General features: G+C 47.9%; 1 protein-coding gene across 1 annotated transcript in view; it reads right to left on the bottom strand.

The window, feature by feature from the left end:
• The window catches only part of xylt1 (xylosyltransferase I), an 80,895-nt gene that overhangs the window by 20,666 nt on the left and 37,783 nt on the right, over nucleotides 1-22,446 (bottom strand). The window contains exons 3-8 of the mRNA XM_076038166.1: nucleotides 19,362-19,971; nucleotides 15,091-15,263; nucleotides 13,849-14,051; nucleotides 8,283-8,363; nucleotides 5,526-5,742; nucleotides 4,975-5,151 (exon numbers count right to left, since the gene is read on the bottom strand). Of these exons, the coding sequence (XP_075894281.1) occupies nucleotides 4,975-5,151; nucleotides 5,526-5,742; nucleotides 8,283-8,363; nucleotides 13,849-14,051; nucleotides 15,091-15,263; nucleotides 19,362-19,971 (1,461 nt within the window). The remainder of the gene's footprint in view (nucleotides 1-4,974; nucleotides 5,152-5,525; nucleotides 5,743-8,282; nucleotides 8,364-13,848; nucleotides 14,052-15,090; nucleotides 15,264-19,361; nucleotides 19,972-22,446) is intronic.

Below are 22,446 nucleotides of genomic sequence, written 5' to 3' on the forward strand. Positions count from 1 at the left end.
TCAGGGCTGTCTTGCTGTTCAGTCTTCTTTCTCTTGTTTCAGTAAGTGAAAAATCAGCCTTCACCATCATATGTCCTCACCCCAACACAGAATATATTATCCGACTGAGTATATTCAATAAATCCCCAATAAAGGATTTCTTAACCATACAGGGAAAAAAAAAAAAACCCAGAGTGATTTCTGCCTCTAGAGGCAGGATGAGGCACAGCGGGCTGAGGAAGGAAGAGTGCAGGAGGAGATGAATTACACTTTGACAGCGATTCTCTTAAAAAAAAGAAAAGTTAATCACATCACAGTGCAACCAATGAAAGGATGTGGGGTTCAATGCCGGAGCGGCGGTGGGCATCGGTGTCAGACGGCTTCATTAGGGGAATTGCAATCAACGCCGGCGGCTTCGAGGTGCGAGTCTGTCGGAGTGAAGTCTGGCGAGTGAGCCGACACCAGCCAGCTTCTCATCACTGCAACCACATCATTTGACTTTTTAAAAGATAGAAAATAAGATGGAAAATGACGGACAGCCATAAAGTGGCGTTGAGAAGGCAAAGACGACTGATCACGTCCACAGCAACGCAAGGATAGTACGTTACGTGTACGTGTCTTGTAAGAGTGATGGTGGGTTGAGTTGTCAGAGTGTGCTGTGTGTGAGTGGGTGTGTCCATGTGTCAGTGTGGAGTGTGCTGCGTGTGTGCTGTGTGTGCCGTGTCTAATTGCAGGATCAACATCACCTGGAGAGAGCTTGGAGTATAAAAGGAGGCAAGATCTGCAACTCACTCTCTGTCTCCAACCCGGTCCAGCCACAGCGTGCTCAGCCACAGCCACAGCGTGATCAGCCACAGCGTGATCAGCCAGCAGTGTTTTTGCTTAGTGTGCTCTGTTTTGGTGTTTAGCATTTAGTTTTCCTTATGAATGCCCAGTGGTGAGCTGTTTAGGTTACTTTTGGACTTGTGTTCATTAGGAGTAGGTGAAGGATTGTTTTGCTTTCATTAAGGTATTTACCTCGTTCTTGGTTTTTTGCCAGAATCACCTTGTGTTGTTTTAGCCTTATTAAAAATATACTTTATTTGTATATACCTGCCACGCTCTATTCTTTCTATAACCCGCTCTTAATTTACTATGTCAGTCCTGGTTACCCCTAGTCAGTCCAGGACGTAACAGTACGTTAAAAGAAAGAGTCTGGAAGTAAATTATATTGAGCCATTCACCAGTAACTGATGCCAAAACTCATAAGCTGGTGTGGAGCAGATGACCAAATCTTTCGAGGGTCTTTGGATTTCTTATTATCATCTTATTTTTCAACAACTGTTAAAGCCTGCACAAAATATAAACTTCTCACCTTAAACCGCTTCCTGATCAAACGATTTAAGCGCTACCTACTTTCAGTCTAGGAGAATTAGTTATTAAAAAGGATGAAAATTTCTCATCAATAATGGAAGAAATAAATAATTCAAAACTCATAACTAGGAGATTAAAAAATCAAATGAATTTTTTTGTACTTTTTAACTGGCAGGTTTAAGCCTCCATTTCTCTTTATTGAATGCCAATAGGAAAATCCCCCTTTATTATTATTATTATTATTATTATTATTATTATTATCATTATTATTTTTGGGGGATGAGGGGTGCAGTCATGTCACAGGTGGCCTTAAATCATGAGATAAATCTTTAGGATGTTGTTTAGTCAAATTCAGATCCCACTCCGCCAAACTTTAGCAACTTCTAATGACGATGTTCTGAATGTGCTGATATCAGTCAGGATTTTAAAACGTTCTTTAGAAATTGCAGCAGTTTTTTGGTTGTCGCGTCTCCGATCTCACGGTTCCTTTCCATCATTATGACCTTTGGGATGTTCAACAGTTTGCTCTCCTTCTTCCTCGTCCTGCTGTGCGAAACACCCGAAACCTCAACGACTGAGGATGGTTTGCAGTAGAAGGAAATCGGAAAAAGTTCGCAACCGTTGAGTCAGTTGACCAAACAGAAGCCGAGTCAGAACCTGCGGCTCTGGGTGTCAGTTCTGTGAATATGCAGCGGGTCAGCCAGCCCCCCTCCTCCTCCCCCTCCCCTCTTCACCCTCTCTGCCGTCCCTGCGGTTGATGGAGCGTCCTGGAAATGAGGCGCCTCCGCATCCCGGCTTGGCGTGCGCACAGAGACGCCTTTTCACGGCGGGACGGACGCAGAAAAAAAGAACGTTTGCTCATGACGGCGACCCCGACGACCGCGGCTCGCAGAGAGAAACGAGGCGACAAACTTGGCCGTCTCTCTGCAAACCAGACTCCTGCGTCTGACTCCCCGACACCGAGTGATGCAGCGACATTCACTCGCTGGCAAAGTTTCTCCGCTTTTTCACTGTGTGAATTGTGACAAGACGTCGGCGCGTCTCTCCGCAGGATTCTCAGACCCGGCTGCCTGTGAAGTGATGCGCTGAGCCCCCCCAGCCCCCCACACACACACACACACTCCCTCCCGGTGAGGCCACTTCAGAACCACATCACACGTGTGACACCGCCGCTACCTTCAGTCGCTCTTGTTTCATCTGCAAACCAAATGTGCTCCCTACTATCTCTCTCTCTCTCTCTCTCTCTCTCTCTCTCTCTCTCTCTGTCTCTCTCTCTCTCTCTGTCTCTCTTTCTCTCTCTGTCTCTCTGTTTCTCTCTCTCTCTCTCCACCGCTTCAAAGGGAAGCTGGGATTCTGCACTCAGTGGGATATTAAGTCTTTTTAAGGCCGCCGCCGCCCGGCCGTGCCATTTTCTTTCTTTCTTTCTTTTTTTTTTGGAAGGCTGCTCTGTTCCCATGGTTCGACTCCACTGATACCCGGGTGCCAGGCACAGCCTGGCGGCAGCGGCCGTGATGGTGGCGGCGGCGGAGGCGGCTGCCAGGGTCCTGCGGTAATTCGCTGGCAGCCGCCCGGGGGCAAGGCAGACGGCAGACGGGTGAGAACCCGGGGTGAGAACGCGGGGGTGAGGGCGACAGATCTGAGAGTGGAGTGTGAAGGACGGCGGCTCGAGGGGACGCGACTTGGAACGATATCCAGAACCTTCCCGCTTTACGCAGCTTTTACTTTTTAGGAGCACCGTAAGAGGAAGTGCCACGGGACCCAGTTCACCACCAGGGTCCCACTTTGAGTCACTTTGAGTCACTAACTCCTCTCACTGCCTCACACTCAAGGCAACGGCCAGTTCATTACTGTTCCTTTCTCATTCTTTATTTACTTATTTATTTTTGCTCTCATCTCAGGGTTCCAATAATTGAGACGTAATTGCTAGCATTTATTGTGAAAAGGTGGTGTTGACAGTGAGGCTGCTGCAGAGATTTGCACCGCCAAGGTGTGCGTGTGTGTTTGTGTGTGTGTGCGTGTCACCAGACATCCAGCCGGACTGATGTTTTATTTTCATTGCGACTGGATGTTTGCAGGCTTGTCTGGTGTCTCTGACAGACATCTGCTGGATGAAAAAGCCTTTTTATCTGGCGCCTGCTGTACCGCAAAAATAAAATAAAAAAAAATTCTGGACTTGAATGAAAATCCTCCGCTTTTAACTCCCAACGTTAAAAAATCACAGGGAATTACGGAAATGGTCTTACTCTTGTGTTGTTCCAGATACATATATATACAGTACTACCCAGAAAATTAGAAGCCAACCCAAGACAGACTTTTTAAGCTCAGGACCCTTTTGCAGGTGTTTTGGATTCTTTGGACTCTTTGAACGTACAAAGCTGAAGCTTTTCACAGTATTCTAATTTTCTGAGATTGTGGGTTTGTGGTTTTAATAAGCTGAAAATCTTAATCAGCAAAGTTACAACAAGGAACTGCTTGAGATATGTCAATTTGCGTGTAATGGCTCAATAAAATTAGTTGGTTTCATCTTTTATGTTAAATTGACAAAATAAAACTACTTTTATTTGATATTCTAATTTTTCGGGTAGTACTGTATACATATATATATATATATATATATATACATATATATATATATATATATATGTATATTTTTTTTTACCCATGATAACATTTTCTCACCTCACACTCAAACTGACAAAAATTTGACTAGCAACAATTTAAATCGCTAAATGTTTTCTGTTTATTTTATTTAAAAAGAAAAAAAAAGAGGTGAAGAGTTTGTTTTCATGACCTGCACGATTTTTCTTGTTTTTCTGTCAAATTAAAGGTGATGTATTTTGGAAGATATTATTGTATACTTGGGTAAAACTTCGAACTGAAGCCCCTTTTCCATGGCCAAAAAACATAATGTAGTCCCACTATTAACTGGCATTTGGTGGCAGTGGAAAAGGCTCGCCGGGTTTCATTATTACTAGACTGTTGCAAACTGGTAGCATTATAATATGCAGTATAGAGTACATGCAAATATTGTCAGTCCTGGTAACGGCAACATTGCCGCTGGTTTGGAATTGGATCGGACTGGAAACCGGCGATATTGCAATTCACTAGTTGATGCACCTGTTTTTGCACAAGTTCATTATTTTTATTGTGAAGCATTTGAACACCTGCTTCTGAGCTCTCCAGTTTTACTCTGTGAGATTTATTCATCGCTGTGTGTGTGCTGTATGTGCTTATTGCCGTAGCCCTCGAGGCCTGGCTGTTGTTGTTTTGCTGCTTGTTTTCCTAGTTAAATAAAGGATCGGATTGGAATGAGAAAAAAAAAAAAAAAAAACAGGTTTACGGAGACCTAACAAACGTGCTTGGACTGAGACAATGTGAGAAGGAGACTGTCGGGCGTGAACATGCCCTTAAGGATCCTTCATTACCGCTGTTGTGCTGCTCTAACATATCAATCCACCTGCTGCGCGATCAATATCTTCTTTTGCTTTGCTTTCTTAGAATACAGAGTTTGTTTGCAAGAGGTGGCAACCGTCTTTGTTTTGATTCTTTTTTTATCCACTGCTTTAGAGCATCTCTGGAAAACCCCTCATCCCTGGTCCCAGAGGGGTCTCGATCGATGGACGGATGGATGGACGCGCTCACCTGGAAGCGGTGGAAGTCGGCCGGCTTGAAGTCGTTGGGCGAGCAGCCGCACCAGTCCACGATGTGCTTGTACTGGCACTTGCAGCCCAGCTTGCGGTTCCAGTTGGTGATGCGTAGGTTGTTGTCCACCATGCTCTCGCAGTGGGCGCTGTTCTCCAGCACCGTGTGGAAGAAGGACTGTGATATTAGGGAAGAAAAAAAAAAGCGAGGGGAGTCAGAGGGGTAGAATTAGAAAAATGTATGTTTTTATGTTTCGTCTCACAACGTCCAATTTGCCACGAGGAAATAGAGCAGCGGCGGCAGCGGCTGATAAAAATCCAATTTTCCCCTGCAGAGATCATTCGGTTCTTGTCCAAACTTTGCGCGCGGCTGCAAAGTCGGCCTTTACATCTCATCCTGGCAGCGATGAGAAGCAAAAACAGTGTTTACAGTCGCTGTGTATAACGCTATTTACCTCCCAGCCAGAGGTGAAGAGCACTCATTCCAGCCTCAGCGTGTGTGTGTGTGTGTGTGTGTGTGTGTGTGTGTTTGTGTGAGTGAGTGTGTGCTACCTCGGCGGGCAGCAGCGTGTAGGCGTAAAAGCGCTTCATGTTGGTCACCAGGTCGTCCTTGGAGTTGATGACGTACTCGACAAACATGCGGTTGAGCAGGAACCAGTCGGAGCCGCCGTCCACCGAGATGCCTTCAGGGATTTTGCGATCACCCAGCCGCCACATGTGGGTGTCGCACTCGAAGAAGAGGCGATCCAGGCCCTGCTTGCGGATGAACCTGGACAGGAAGAGAAAAACAGAGCAGCTTCAGCATCCAGCTGGACGCTCTGCTGTGGATCTGGGGGCAACACTTTGCATCAAAGACAAAAACATTGTATAGATTGTACAGTATTGCATTGTACTGTATCACATTGCATGCTAGCATATTGTATCGCAAAGTATCGTACCTTATCTTCTGTATCTGTACTATTCCATTCCATTCTATTTTCTATTCCAACACACTGTATGGTATTGTGCTGTATCTTATCATACTACATTGCATATCCTTTACCGTTCCATATTACACCCTATCGTATTGTGCTGTGTCATATTGTAGTGTATCACATCATATCAGATCATATTGTCCTTTAGTATCGTAATACAGTGTATAGTATCATATTGCAACATTGTGCAACATAATTGTACTCCGTCCTATCATATTGCTCAAACACGAAGTGTATCAAATTGTGTTGTATCACATCAATGAGCAAAGACAGATTTTTTTTTTTTTTACGGTAGCAGAAAAACATCCCTAGATAACTGCAATTATACAAAACAAATTCTTAAAAAAATACAAATCATTCATCTGGGGTCTGCTGGAGCCTATCACAGCTGTCTTAGGGCGAAGGCAGGGTGACACCCTGGACAAGTCGCCAGTTCATCACAGGGCCACATAGAAACAGACAACCATTCACACTCACATGCACACCTACGGACAATTAGAATGTTCAATTGACCTCACATGCATGTTTTTGGAGTGTGGGAGGAAGCCGGAGAACCCGGAGAGAACCCACGCAGACACAGGGAGAACACGCAAACTCCACACAGAAAGGTCCCAGACCCGGATTCCAACCCACGACCTTCTTGCTGTGAAGCGGCAGCGCTAACCACTGTGGGCCACCGTTGTCCAGGTTTTGATCATATTCTGGATTCATATTTTCATGGATATTCACATCTCTGCATAGACAATTCTAAATATCAGCATCCCAGCTGGGATCTTCACTTTTTACAGCGCACAGCGTGGCAATTTCTGTCTTTTTTTAAATTTTGATATTCAAGCAGAGCAACTGTGAACCTCCTGGCTTACTGGGGCAGAGCAGCCCCTTAAATGCCAATATCATGTTGTGGATGCGGCTTATCCACCTCAGGTGGGGGGGTTGGGGTTGGGAGGCCGATATTAAACACGTTCACCTTCTGGCTGATCAGACGCGAGGCGAGGGAGCAGTGGGTGAAGATGAGCAGCAGCTACCATCGTGTCGGCAGTTTAATGAGTATCACAGTTTATATGTTAGAGCCGTAAACTGCAAATGTCAGAGTTTAACACGATGCTTCATTTGCAGATGGCACCAGGCCGCACCTGAGTCGGCAACTAAAGATAAAGTGCATCTTTTTTTTTTTCTCTAAGAGTTTGAAACAGTTGCTCTCAAGCGTGGAGGAGAATCCGCTCGCCGCCCTCGGCCTCGGCCGCTCCGCAAACGTGTTGTTTGCTCTTGTCACTACGCTCTTCCATCAACGAGCGGAGAGGAGTGACGGCCCGCATGCATAATGGATAGTGTTACTCCTGCCAACGCATCGGGTGTTAGATGCAGGGAGTCATATTCAGGTCACGGCGGGTCGGGTTGCTCCCTTCGCTTTCAAACCCGAACGGCGGCGGTCGATCGGGCGACCTCACAGCGCCCAGTAGCAGGATGTTCTACCGGCCGCCGCCGAGGTGGAGGAAAGGTCTGATTAAAAGGGCACCGTGAAGTTTGTCAGCCTTAAAGTGACGGTTCCAAAATCAGTTGAATAATTTAGTGACTGGTAGCAGGAAGCAGCCTGGCCTGGCCCTGTTCTGTTGACTGTATTTAACTAGTGATAACCTGGTGTGTTCATATGAGTGGGTGCCGGGCAGGCGACCAAAGTCCTGCACCGGACCAGCTGGACGTGCTGTGTCAGTGACAGTCTGCCAGTCTCCCTATTAGGAGTCAACAAACCATAAAAACGATTTTTGGAACTCAGCGTTTTAAGGCTGGAAAACTGCACAGTCGTGAGTTTTACGTAATTACAAGAAAAAACTGTCCAAGATATTTGGAGTAGGACTGTGTTTTTATACCTTTTAAAAAACATTCTTACAACATTTTAGTGTCGTGCGACGATTGGTTGCGTTGCAGTGGTGTGACTGGGGTTGGCCAGCAGGGGATGGTGGCAGCAGAAAAGTGTTTTCTGGCAGCGGCCGTGCAGAACTCGCCCCATCAAGAGGGTTAATGAATGAAGCCACAGCCGGGAAGCTAAACGGGAGCTAATTGTATTAAGAGCCGGTGACCAGGTCGCGCTGGCAGGGGTTGACCGCGAGCGCACTCAGAGGCCCTATGACTTCCGGACACAGGGAGGGAGAGAGAGAGAGAGAGAGAGAGAGAGAGGGCGAGAGAGGAAGAGAGAGAGAGAGAGAGAGAGAGAGAGAGAGAGAGAGAGAGGGTGAGAGAGGAAGAGAGAGAGAGAGAGAGAGAGAGAGAGGGCGAGAGAGGAAGAGAGAGAAGGATGTTGTCGGGAGGCGGAAGCCACTTCTGAATAAAGTCTCACCTTGCGTTGTCCCGGCCGTGCGACTTGATGAAGTTCATGTCTCTGTACTTGGACAGGAAGGCCACCAGCTGGTTGTTGGTCCTGAAAAAGCAGGGGGAAAAAAGCACTTAGTGTCGAGGTGGGAGGGCGGGGGTGACATATGTCAGGAAGCTCGCTGCAGATGCTGCCGGCTCGGTGTGCAAATAAAAGCTGTTGTGCGACGGTAACTATAAGAGGGAGGAGGTAAAGGATGAAACTTCTCCTCTTAACCTGCAGGGACTATAACCCCCCCCCGTATTATGATGGTTATTAAGTAAAAACAATTGAAAGACCTGCCTGATCACACACACACACACACACACACACACACACACACACACACACACACACACACACACACACACACACACACACACAGCTTTGCATTCAGGATTCGGGCCTGAACCTTTTCCAGTGGCCAGCTACAAGTACAAGCACCTATATAAAAATGCCCAGGTGGATGTGGACGAGGCCAAAGTGTGGACCTGCACACTGAGCCCAGAGTCTTGTTGTGTCAGTGCTTCAGCCTCCTGAAGCTATTCAGACACACACACACACACACACACACACATATTTCCGTCTTTGTACCCAATGACTTCACGCTGCTCTGACAGCGTTCGGCCGCCTCTCGCCTCATATTGAGGCCACTCAGGCTAAATATTTTGCTCTGCAGGCCTTAGAGTCAGTGGTCCGGTGTTGTGTCACGACAGTTCCTTTTTTTTTCTTTTTTTTGTTTCTTTTTCATGCCTCTTGCAAGGAAGGGAGTGTGGAGGCCGTGGCGAGCAGCTCGGGGATCAGTGAGGGGGAGGGACGGACGCATATTAATGTCATTTTCCCTTGAAGGAGCAATTTCACAGCCTGGGGGGCTTATCTAAGGAGGTCCTGAGCCCTAAAGCCACACTGACGATGTGCTGTACGGACACATGCGCCACTCGCCATCTCCACCCCCCCCCCCCCCCCCCCCCCCCCCCCCCCATATGTGCCCACACGTGCGTGTGCACAAGCACACACATCGAATCAGCGTACAAAAGATTGTGCACGCTAACAATGCACAATGTACAGAAGGACCCACATTTCTTTGCACTGCACCCACCCACCCACACACACACACACACACACACACACACACACACACACACACACACACAGGACGAGGTGAATTCATATCAAGCTCCAGATTTGCCACCTGAGCGCTCGCCTCCTCCACTGGGTCTAGTTTGCTCAGTGTCAGCCCTGTGGCGGCGCTGTCACACACACACACACTCACACTCACACACACACACACTCAAGCACGCACGCACCTCCGTTCCTCCGTCACACCTGACGGTACTTTTGTTCACGATCACAGCCAATTAAAATCCATCATTACGCCCCTGTTTTATTCCCGCGGTCTCGCTGTTAAATTAATAACTTCACCTCTTTTTTTTTCTTTTTTTTTTTTTTCTTTACATACGTATATATAAATATAACAAGGGTGTTAAAATGTACTGTTCCTGTGGAGGGGGGGAGGCCTGATTTGTGAAGCAACAGGTGAAGAGCTGATGCCCTCAGCGCCAGTGGAGATCGCACACTGAAGAAACATTATTATGGCTCAAATCATGATCAGCTCAAAAGGATTCCATTGATCCAAGGTCGAACTTTTCAAGTCAATAACAAAAGCAAATCTCATCAGTTATCACAAACTTTCGCTACGTTTCCTTCTCTCCCAAACTTTTATCGCCTTGAACATTTCGGGATGATTTGTTGATCTTTCTCGGCTTGTTGCGAGGGAAGAGAAAACCCTCTGCTGACGTGGAAACACTGTAATCTAGCGGAGGCCACAAAATCAACATGCATTGTGGGTGATGCAGTTTATGTCCAACGTGCACTTAAAGCAGTGGGAACGGCAATTTTGAGACAATCATGAGGCTTTTAAGCAGCGGCGGGCGGCAGAAAATGACCCGAGTTTAATCTGAAGTGAGCATCAATTATTTTCTGGGACGTTTTTAGGTCGGGGGGGCTGTATTAGCTAAAAGCGCAGCCCCGCTCCATTAGGTTTCAAGGGGTGTGTGTGTGTGTGTTTTTTTTTTGGTCTCCCTTTCCTTTTTATCCATCCCCACTCAAGAGTAAATGACACCTATCATTTACAGAAGGCGGCTGAAGTCTTTAGATAGAAGCGCTTTCCTCCTGACGGAGAGGACAAAGAGGGACGAGATCAGGAGATACGACGCCTGCAGCCAGTCGGCAGCCGCCTCAGCAGCACAGGGGCTTCTTACGGGCTGCCGGCGGGGGGAGAAGTCTATGAAAAGGGCTTTACGGGGAGAGGAGAGGAAGGGAAAAAAGAGGCGAGAGCGAGAAGACAGAGTAGATAAAAGCTGGGAAAGAGGGCTGTTCTGTGACAAAGCAAGCGTGTAACTTTTCCTCAGGCCTCTCTCTCCTCGCGCACGCACACACACGCACACACACACACACACACACACACACACACACACACACACACACACACGGGGGGGCAGCATATCTCCCACGGACACACAGTGGCCAACGTGCTGGTGTGAGGGGCTTCGCGCTGCCTTTCAGAGCCATCCATGCGGCAGGACAGACATTATCAGGGAATTAGAGGGGAAATAATGCTCGTCTCCAGTTCCCCCCCGTCCGATAACAGCAGCAGTAGCCAGGGCAGCGAGGGGCAGAGCCCAGGCCCTACCTTTCCCTGCCTGCTGCCGCCTCCCTGCACCGCACAGGGGGAAAAAATACCAGAGATGTTGTTTTGTTTTTGTTTTTTGTTTTTTTTTGTGGCGGGGGGGGACGACGACAATCGCTTCAATGAACTAAAAAAAGCAAACGACACTCGAGTCAAGTCGACATGTCATTAGGCAACAGTGCTGTTGGGATTACGCCATAAAAGTAATTCAATTCTATTGATTACTCCTTAATAAAGTAATCTAATTATTAGCAATCAATTACTAATTACTTTAGTTAAAAGATAAAGTAACAGCTGCTCAGTGCTTTGGAATGAACTTTATTAAAGTGCAAACTGCACATTTCACAGAACAAACTCATGTGCAGCCCTGGCGCCTTCTGCACAGCCCATCTACTGAAAATAATGAGAAGATTTCGGAAAAGTAACAAAATCATTACTTGATAAAGTAATTATGATATAATTCCCACTTTTGCCACAGTAATCTAGTTACATTACTCTGTTACTCAAAAAGTAGTTTGATTACAGTAGTGGATTACTTAGTAATAGAGTACTCGCCAGCTACTGAAGTGGCCAGTGAGTCTATGTGTCTTTCCATTGAGAATCAGAGAGGAAGGATGCTTCCAGGTCAGAGGTGTTGTTATGCATTCACAGATGCTGTTGAAAAGGCCTTGGCTGTAACTGGTGGCTATTTGAGTTCCTGTTGCCTTTCATTGGTCTCCAACCAGTTTGACCCCTGACCCCTGACACCAACAAGGCATTCCGCTGCACACTGGGTTATTATTTTCTTTTCATCCTCCACCCATCCTAAACCCTGGAGAGGGCAACCAGACTTTCAGGAAAGTGGCTGCTGCGTGATGTCGCATGGACGAAGCACAAAACAATTGGTTATGATTTTAGAGTTTGTTGTTAACGGGGAGAAACAGTCCACATGTGGAAGAAGCAAAGCTTAGAACGATGCATTAAAATGTATCTCACGACCCAGCTGGCCAATCAGGGCTGCAGCTGAGAGCGAACGTTGTTGCGGTAAAATCAAAAAGAGAAAGAAATGAAAGGAATCGTCCCTTTCCGAAATGTTTGTGGCAGGTAAATAACGACGCCGCATCGCCTGCTCAGCCGAGAGTATCGGGATGTGAAGACGTGGACAAAACAGCTGGACGGGTTTCAGTCTCTCTGCCAGCTGCCCTCTCTCTCTCTCTCCCTCTCTCTCTGTCTCTCTCTCTCTCCCTCTCTCTCCCTCTCTCTCTGTCTCTCCCTCTCTCTCTCTCTCTCCCTCTCTCTCTCTCTCGCTCTCTCTCTCTCTCCCTCTCTCTCTCTCTGTCTCTCCCTCTCTCCCTCTCTCTCTCCCTCTGTCTCTCTCTCTCTCTCTCTCTCTCTCTCTCTCTCTCTCTCTCTCTCTCTCTCTCTCCCTCTCTCTCTCTCTCTCTCTCTCTCAGCGTCTTGAATCCGTGCCCGACTCTAAAAACGATCTGTATTTAAACTAAACACAGTGTGCAGACCCGGTCAAAGCGGAGCTGCGGCAGCAAATGCACTTGCTAAGCAAAGATACAAGAGGCCAATTTATACACTTCTCTGCTCCAAAGCCTGCAGATCCACCTCCTGCACCCTCATGTCTCGCAAACACACACACACACACACACACGCACACACACACTCACACACACACCTTCCTGCCTGTTCTTGTTCCTGCCTCTCGGCTCCTCCGCTCATTCCATCAATCCTTTCCGTTTCCAACAGATGGAGGGTGGGGGGGCATTAAACCTCTACCGTCAGCCCTTTTTTTTGCTCGACAACGTTACCCCTCATGCAAAATGAAAGGTAGGAAAAAACTAAAAGAAAAGAAAAGAAAAGAAAAGATGGCGACGAATGACTGTGGCTCTGCGTGGGCGCTTGAAAGTCCCTTTAATCTGGCGCCGAAAGGCAGACGAGCAGACAGACAGACGTCGGTGCGAATACGCGACTCGCTGCCGGACACCCGCTGAACTCCGTAGACAGCGTGGCGTAAACGCAGACAGACACGCACGGTGCAGAAGCAGCGGGCAGGTCAGCAGGGCCAATAAAGAGAGAAAAGCCAAACCCGTAACGTGTCTGCGGGAAGCTCGGCAGACGGCATCTTGGCTCCAGCTGTGGGAGGGTTGGAGGGTGGTGGGATCTGGGTTGGAGGGGGAGGGGGGCTTCCTGTTACCCCAGTGGCCATTACAGCTTGTCTACATTCAACAGGGTCGGACATCTGGCTGCGTGGAGGAGATAACTCCTGCCTTAATAGGGGAGGGATTTTAATTGGCTGCTGCGGAGCGACATCAAAAACCCAGCAGACCCTGCACTCGCCCGCAAAGACCTACTGCAGAATAATGATGTTTTTACTTCTTAAGAAAGAAAAAAAAAAAAGTACAAGCCACCCCAAATGTGTCTTCCATCAGAATATTTTCACTTTCTAAGAGGCCGGCGTTGACTTTGCAACTCGAGTGAAGGGGTTTTGTATTTATGCGGCGCCGGTGTTGCAGAGCGGAATGGGACGCCTCCGAGTGGCGAGAGCATCAAGGTTGGAGCGTCAATAGGTATTGACCCCCGGGGCAATTAAACTGTAATCACTTTGCCACGTAACACACTCGGGCAAGGACGGCAAGGACTTTGAGGGGGGAAGGTGTTCGTTCGCCGCCGGCGTTTGGGGACGAGCAGTTGCAAAGTTGCGCCTCATCGATCCGTTTCTTTTCTTCGTCTCTTCATTTAGCGCTCAGCCGTCGACGGCACGCATCGAATTTCCCGCTCATTGGCCCGAGAGAGCGACTCGCATCTCGCACTCGCCCCGACCTCACTTCATTTCCCTTCCATCCTTCTATCCTTCCTTTCTTTCTTTGGCTGTTGTACCTGATGGGGTAGTCGGCAGCGCTGAGGTTGATGAAGAAGTCCCAGCTCCAGTCCCTCATGGCTAGCAGGTCGGCCATGCTGCGCAGGTACATGGTCAGCAGGCTGGCTCCGCCCCAGATGGTGGCCATGCGCCAGGGCGTCACCCGCACGTTGGGATACTGGGTGGCCAGCGTCTGCACCTGCCTGTGCAGGTAGTTGGAGCGCTGGGAAGAGAGACAGAAAAAAAAAGAGTCGACTTCGATCGTGGACACGTCGCTAAAAGCTAAAGACTGATTCATCGGCACGCTGGTCGGGGTATTGATGCTGTTTGTTTGCCGGCTATTGAGCGGACGCCGCCGGTCGTGTCACCGATCCATGTGTCCGTGTGAGAGAGAGCGTGTCACATGGCCGGAGGCAGCGTGTTTGAGTGTGTTAGCTTAGCAGCTACCAAAACCCTTGTATGTCCTTGATGGGGAGGTGATTCTACAACACAAACAAACCCTCCAATGGGGTGGAAGCAATGTTCTGTGCAAATACCGATTCAATCAGGCAGCTCAAGTTATTGCTAGCTAACAGCTAAAACCTGCTGAAGATCTGTGACATGATGCTACTGATGCTAACACAGTCATTTACAGCATTGCTACCAGAACGGCATGAGCCGAGATTTGGAGATTTGAGAGCAATCAAAGCTAACATAAAGATATACATATAACATATACATATATACATATATATATATATATATATATATATATATATATATATATATATATATATATATATATATATATATATATATATATACATATATATATGTATATATATATATATATATATATATATATATATATATATATATGTATATATATATATATATATACATATATATATATATATATGTATATATATGTATATATGTATGTATGTATGTATGTAAGTATACATGTACCCCTTATTTTGTCTTATTTGTCTTTTTTCTCCTCATCTAATGTACATACATACATACATACATACATACATATACATATATATGTATATATATATACATAAGTAATTATGTATAGCATATATTGCATATGCTGCTTATTATTCAAAATAGATAAAATTATGTTTTAAAAATTTAGATTTTATTGCAGTTTTTTGTTTCAAATGTACATTTACAGCAGATTTACTGCAGTTCTGTGCAGGTTTTAAAAAAAATTAAATAAGTCCATAAAAATAAAATCCCAGTATTATTGTGCAGAGCGACAGAAGTGGCCTCACCTGATCGACGTGTATGTAGTAGAAGTGCGACGTGTGGTAGATGGCTTTGAAGAGGCGCTGGAACTGGCGGGAGGCTCGTCCGTGGACCACCAGGACGAAGGCGATCCGCACCGGTTTGAACGGGTAGCTCTCCGCAGAGTCCTCGTCCCACTGGACGTTGGCGTTGGTTTTACCTGCGAGGCAGGACACGTCTATTACTGCCGAGTGGCAGAGGGGGAAGGCGGTAAAAAAAAAATAAAAACACACACGTTCACGGTGACATAATCGGGAGGTTGTTTGCGGGTTTGATTAGCAAATCAAATCCGTTCCGCTGCCATTAGTCATGATATGAAGGAGAGCTCACGCCGGCGTCCTCCCAGGCGACAGACGACCACAACAACAACAACAACAACAACAACAACAAATGCAGCCTTTTAATGATAATCAAACGTTACTCTTTCATCGGGCCAGAGGAGGAACGGCGAGGTTGCCAGGCGACGTGGCGTGTGGCAGTCGGAGCAACCTAATCACCGTATTCATAACAATTAAGTAAGACGTCAAACAGGCAGCGGTGGCTCCAGTTTTATCGCACCATCGCCGTGTTAATATTTAACATGATTTCTTTTTTTTTTTTAACCGCATCCAGGGCTCTCAGGAGGCTCACAAGCCACTTTAACGTCAAGCAGGGGCGTTGATGAATAGAATGGAATGCAAACCAATAGAACGCCTTTATTATCACCACGTTGGGGAAATTTGCATAATTACAGCAAGAAAACGTAGTGCAAGGATAATGAAAAATGACATTCATTAAAAGAAATGTAGAAATAAAAATGAAGTAAGAAGGTAAAAATGAAGGGATGAATATGATCACACGCTTGTTTTTTTTTTTTGTTTGTTTTCAGTTCAGATGTCCGCAGCCCTGACTTCTGGATGAGGGCAAAACTTCCGGAAGATGCTGCGGGTTTCACAACAACAAGCACAGCGTTGGGAAAAGAAAAGCTGCTGCTGCTGAGTCGCTACCGAATTAAAGTCTCCCAGCTGTCTCAGGAGGGCTGTTGGTCACTTCACACAGAACTCTGCCGTGTGTGTGTGTGTGTGTGTGCGTGCGTGCGTGCGTGCGTGCGTGCGTGCGTGCGTGCGTGTGTGTGTGTGTAAGCGAGATAATGTGTGGATTTTTATTTTATTCTATGTTTTGTGTGTGTGCCAAACGGCAGAAGTAACGGCTCCAAAACAAACACTTCTTCAGCCCTTCCTCCGGTCCCGCTGGCGTTATCCCAGACTGATATCTCCTGTTTGTTTCCCTCTTTTAATCTCCGGTCATTACAGCCGCAGTGTTGCTCGGGCGGCTCATGAGAAATATTTGTTCGCAACACAAAATGCCTTGAGGAGATTAATGGCAGTGACTTGGGACACATGCTCCTAGGAGCCTGTTTGCACCGCTGAAGAAGAAGAAGGAGTAGAGGAGGAAGAAGGAGAAGAAGAAGAGAACGGCGGGGGAATCGTGAGGTGAAAACGTTTTTTGTTGCTTTTGTTGTTTTTTCCCCTCCCCCATGAGGAAAGATTTCCTCTCCTGACTCTCTCTCCCTCACCTGGCCTGAACGTCCTCCACTTGAAGATTGGAGGCCAAGTGTCCAATGTGTTGTCTCTCGATGACATGAAAGAGGCTTTGCTAAAAAAAAACCAAAAAAAAAACCATACAAAAACAACAACAACAAAAACCCCCAAAGTGTTCATTTTTAAGTGCAGGTGGCTTTGTGTTAAAGTGTGGAAGTGAACAACGCAGCACTCGGCTGCAGCTTAATGGTGTCACTCGCTCACTCCTCTGTCTTCATGCACATTGTTATTTTGTGTGTGTGTGTGTGTGTGTGTGTGTGTTGGGGAATTGCTATGCTGTGGGGGCACATCAGATTGAATGGTAATTGCCGGCCAGCGAGGAAGGTCCACTAGCTGGCTTTGCACACGGATAATTGGCCAGTTGCTTCAGGAAGCACTTTGAGAATATGTGCTATGCTAGCTAGCTGAACTAATGAGCTGCTGCTGCTGCTGCTGCTGTACGCGAGAACTTGAAATTTATGGTCAGCTTTGTGGAGCGTGTTGGTTTTGTGCGGCGGGAAGCTGCAGAGGCCCTGCAGTGACAAAGACCTGCCTCAGGAAACCCACTCTCGACTTCATGTGTGAACTTCTCGTGTCCCATCATGCATCTGTCTTCCTCCGTCATCAGTCTCGTCCATGCAGGGACCCAGGTGGACCGTCGCCAAATCAGTGTAGTCAATATTCCAAAATGATCAGTGATTACTAGTCTGGTTGAGTTTAGAGTTGAGGCTGATTGAAGTGGAAAATATTTCAAATTGAATACTTCAGTGAAAATGCGTGTTTCCTGGTCACTTTTTAGCTCACTGGTGGATAAACATATTTAATTAGAAACAAATTTTCTCCCAACCTGTCAGTGTGTGTGTGTGTGTGTGTGTGTGTGTGTGTGAGTGTGTCTTTTCTAAAACATGTCCGCTGATGCATGCTGCTCACAGATGGCAGCAGCCGCAGCAGATTAAAGTTTGCAGAAGCTACAGATCAAGTAACTCTTTCTATAGAAACAGACCTGTGTGTGTGTGTGTGTGTGTGTGTGTGTGTGTGTGTGTGTGTGAAATGAAATAGGAAATGATAACCTGTGTTCCGTAGCCAGCTTAACTAAAAAAGAGAAAAATGGAAACCAATTTGGAAGGAGAAAAAACAACAAGCTGCTTCTCCCTATTCTGAAAAACCACTTTCACTTCACCAATTACACATCGGCAAATAAGAAGATGTTCCTTGTCTTTGACGAGAGTCGTAATTACAGGAACGGAGAGGCGTTTCTCCCGTGTGCCGCAGCATGATGTTTTTTTTTTGTTGCTTTGCAGCCGTCGAGGACGTGAAGAGAAAAGAGAAAATAAACGGCGGCAGGAGGAGGACATTATCGCAGGGAAAGAAGAGGCCGATGCAAGAGACAGACTTTATGCTTTTACACTGGAAAAGTGAGTGATTGATTCAAATGTCAAACATTTTTTGGACTTTTTAAAGGGACTCGGGTTAGAGAAGGACCGCCTTTCACTCGATTTCACGCCTCTCACGGTGACATTGTGTGTGTGTGTGTGTGTGTGTGTGTGTGTGTGTGTGTGTGTGTGTGTGTGTGTGTGTGTGTTGGGCTTCACGGGAGAAAGTCGCAGCAGCCGTAGATAAACTCACGCGGCGCCGCTACTGATATTCCTGGAGGGATCTGGAACTCTCTGTGCGTCCTGTTCAGCTGGAGACGGACAGTTCACCCCTCCCCTCTCCAGTCCCTCCAAGCCCCCCCACCCCACCCCATCTAATTTACACTCAGCAGGCGTTTTGTTGCCGAGGTAATTTGGGAAGGAGACACCTTCAGGTGTGATCAAGCCCGAGAGGAAAACACACGGCTCTCAGCGGGAGCGGTCGACATTCTTGGACCCAATTCAGGGAGTAAAAAAAACTACAAAAAAAACAAAAACAAACTGTGACAATGTTTGCTTTTTGTTTGGTTTGGTTTTTGACCCCCTGAAAGCACAAGATGTTGAACACCAACCTCCTGCATCCTCCTCCTCTCACGCCAGCTAAACTTCACGTCCTCTTGCACTTCATCCATGAACCTCCTTCTCTGCCATCTGCCAACCTCACCGTCCTTCTACCCAGATAGTCCAGTTTAAACCATCTCAGTCTGGCCTCTCTTGGCTTCATCTCCAAATCTTCTCACACTGTCTGGCCCTCAGATGTCCTCCCCACTGGTCCCGTCCATGCTGCTCACTTCCAGAAGAGAAGCTCGACTCTTTAGTCTCTGCCACCTCCAGCTCCTTCTCCTGTCGTCTCTTATGTGTCTCTTAACTTTGCTCACATCGCTGCCTCGTCTCACTCCAATGCTCGTTAATTGCTCTTCACACCTGCCGCTTTTCTCACGTCTAAACAATTCTACAATTACGAGGAGCTAAAATAAACAATCCGTCGGGGCCTCTGAGGTGCTGAGTTACACCTTGGACAAGTCACGAGTCGGCAGCACATCACTGGGCAGACAAACAAGCACTCGCCGACACACTGACACCTGTGGATCAGCTGATTGATAAATCATGAGCCAATTAGCCTAACGTGCTAACGTGCTAAAGCCTTTGCACTCTGGGAGGAAACCAGAGAAGCTGGAGAGAAGCCACACAGACACCAGGAGAACATTGAAACTCCAGGTAGAAACCCCGCCCCCAGGCCTGGGAATAGAACCCACAGCTACAGGACAGTGAGGAAGCGTCACTCACCTTCCACGGGACAGTAGCGGGTGACCTTCTCGGGCATCAGCCGGCCCTCGCGGTGCCGGCAGTAGACCTCTGCGATCTGCTGCCTGCACTCGCGGCTCTTGGCCCTGGACAGCGCCGAGATGGCCTCCTTCCCGCTGATCTCGCACTTGGGCTGCTGCTCGTACGTCACCTCCAGGGGCGCCACCGTCCCCGCCGGCCTCCTGTGTGGGTGCTGGTGCCGGTGCTGTGCCTGCTGCACCTGCTGTGCCTGCTGCGCCTGCTGTGTCTGCTGCGCCTGCGAGGCTCGGTACTGCTGCTGCTGCTGCAGTTGCGGACGAGACAGCCCGGCCTGGTTGGAGGAGTTGATGGCTGCTGCTAGAACCTGGTGGCCGACGGGCAGAACCTCGTTGGAGCCGCGGGGCCGCAGCTGCTGCTGCTGCTGCTGCTGCTGGGAGTGGACCTTCTCCTGCAGGTGCTGCTTGCTGCTCAGGCCCCCCGCAGGCTGCCGGTGGGACTGCGAGCGAGCACCGAAGTTGCTGTTGTCGATGTTCTCAAAGTCTTTGGGCACCGAGTTCTCGTTGTTGCTGTCAACGCGGCTTTTCTCCTTTGGCCGGTGGGAGTAGTAGCCGTCCTAGAGGTGGGGGGGGGAGGAAACAAAATCAGAAGTGAGCGGGCTTGGTGCATTTCAAATGTGGGATCAACAATCACTGTCACCCAGCGGCGCCGCAACCAGAACCACGAGGCATGAAATAAAGTAGCATCGGTGACAGGCGCCGAGTCAGCTGCAGGTGGAGCAGGACCGGAATGCCGCAGCTCGCCGCCGCTATCAGATTAGAAGCCCCAATTCAATTAAACCCCCACCCACCTACCGTCAAACGGGAGCAAACACTCCATAAACACACTAGCAGGATGGGATAAAGGGCCGGCACTGTAAATTTGTAATTGTGTAAATCTTTCCAAAAGAATTTGGCAAATCTCAAAGAAATTTGTCAAAAGCAGGAAAACATAATAAAAGCCCCAGCGGTGATTCTTGTGAGTGGGAGGTTTGTCAGAACCTCTAGTCTGTTTGACTGTTTGTGTGTGTGTGTGTGTGTGTGTGTGTGTTTGTGTGTGTATGACTCTGAATACACAATTCATCCCACAGTTCTGGCAGAACAGGCTGAAAGTGATGGGAAGGAAGAGCAGAGTACAAGGAGCTGTGATGATTCCAGGCAGCAGCATCCTGGTCTGGAGCTGCTAGAACTGAGGAAGATGACGGAAGAGAATGAAACTAAACCCTTCCTCTGCACCAGGCCGCTCCTCCTCCTCCTCCTCCTCCTCCCCCAACTCACCTCCCTTCTTCGCCTTCTCAACCCCTTCACACGTTCACACCTCACCCTTCCTCCCCAGTCATGTGCTCGACTCCTTTTGACTTATTTTAACGCTTAACGTCAGCCGCCCTCCTCCTCCTCCTCCGCCTCCTCTTCCTCCTCCACGTCCTCCTCCTCCTGCGTCGTTTGGTCCTGTGTTTCCTCCGTTCAACTCCTCGCCTGTTTCAACAGAGCGTGTTGTCTAAGTGGCAGAAGCTGCTAATCCTGCGTGTAACAGCTGCTTAGGCCGGTGATCACCTAAAAAGAAATCCCTGCTCGCCGACTTTCAAAGGGAACGCTTTGGGGAGCTAATCCGGCCAGCGCCAGTCGCCGGATGTTTGCAGAGGTAAAAATGAAAGAAAAAAACTGAGTGCGTTCACGGCCGCGACTACAAGGAGCGTGTTGCTGCTGCTGCTGCTGCTGCTGCTGCTGTCATCTGTTTTATCGAAGGGTGTTCAGCTGTGTGTGTTTAAGGGCGAGATGGTGAGCAAAGTGGCACGTTTGCCGCAGGAAAGAATCCTCAGGCTTTAAGTGTCTCTGCCAGAGACACGAGGAGATGATGAAAAAACCAACAGCAACTATTAAACACTTTGTACGAATGATGACACAATCGCAGTGCAGCAGCCATGAAGCAGATTCTCCCGTCCGTTCGAGAAACAGAAGCTTTTTGGTCAGGTCACTCCAACAAGTCGAGTGTTGATTATCCAATGACACAACAGGAGCCCCAGATAGATAGATACTGGAGATAGATAGATAAATCCCTCTCTATCTGATGTGTTGTATCTTCTGAATAAGTCAGAACAAAAAAGCTGTAAGAAAAACCGACAAAGCGTCGACAAAATCCTGCAATAAAGCAAATATATTTGAGAAGATAATCTTGCAAAAATTTCTCCGAATTTCTGTGTAAAAAGCCACACACAGCTAAAAATTACTTAATAAAAGGTAAACTGGCTAATTAATCACCTTCCCGCCGGCCTGCAGTGTTTAAAAATCCTTATCTTGGTGGTACACGGACAAAGGCAGCAAAAAACAAGCAAAAAGAACAAAGCCGTTTGTTTGTTCTCGTTAATTAATAGACAAACGTAAAAGAGTCGGGCGGGGTCTGCCCCCCCCCCCATCCCCCGACTCCCTGAAGTGGTGATGAGTGGCGTTAAAAGGCCGGCTGCTGAGAGAGAGATTCCTCTGGATAAACAATCCTCTTTTCATCTCTCAGGGGAGCGGGGGGAGGTGTTGGAGGGGTGTGGGGATAGTTGGGGGTGCACAGAATTAATAGCGGTGGGCTGTCACTGAAGATGGGAGCGGCGTCGAGGCCGCAGATTTGATCTGGGAGCTGGGGGCGGCCATCGATCGGGAACAGCGGAGACGCTCCTCCGCTCCCTGGGAGAGTGTTGGGGGCCGGGCCGGGATCAGCCGGCGGCCCGGCACGCTGCTAGTAGTACACACACACACACACACACACACACCCACACACACACACACACACACACACACACACACACACACGTGTGGAGGCAGGGAAGGAAAAAAACCAAGGGGCAAAACGTTCATCCATCAGCCCCGCCGCTCGGAGAGGAGAGGAGAGTCTGGCCTTCCCCTCGGGGAGGAGTTTAGTCCATTTCTCAACGCAGATCTGAGCCATTACTACCCCCGCCCCCTCACTGCCCCCCCATTTCCTCTGCCGCAGGGAAAAGTATTCCACCTGCCCAGCTTTTTCCTCCCTCCCTCCTTCTCTCATTTCTTTCTTCCTCTCCCAAAAT

Source organism: Nelusetta ayraudi, unplaced genomic scaffold (assembly GCF_046127955.1).
Source record: "Nelusetta ayraudi isolate G7.1 ecotype Tasmania unplaced genomic scaffold, CSIRO-AGI_Nayr_v1 ptg000004l, whole genome shotgun sequence".
NCBI classification, from domain to species: domain Eukaryota; kingdom Metazoa; phylum Chordata; class Actinopteri; order Tetraodontiformes; family Monacanthidae; genus Nelusetta; species Nelusetta ayraudi.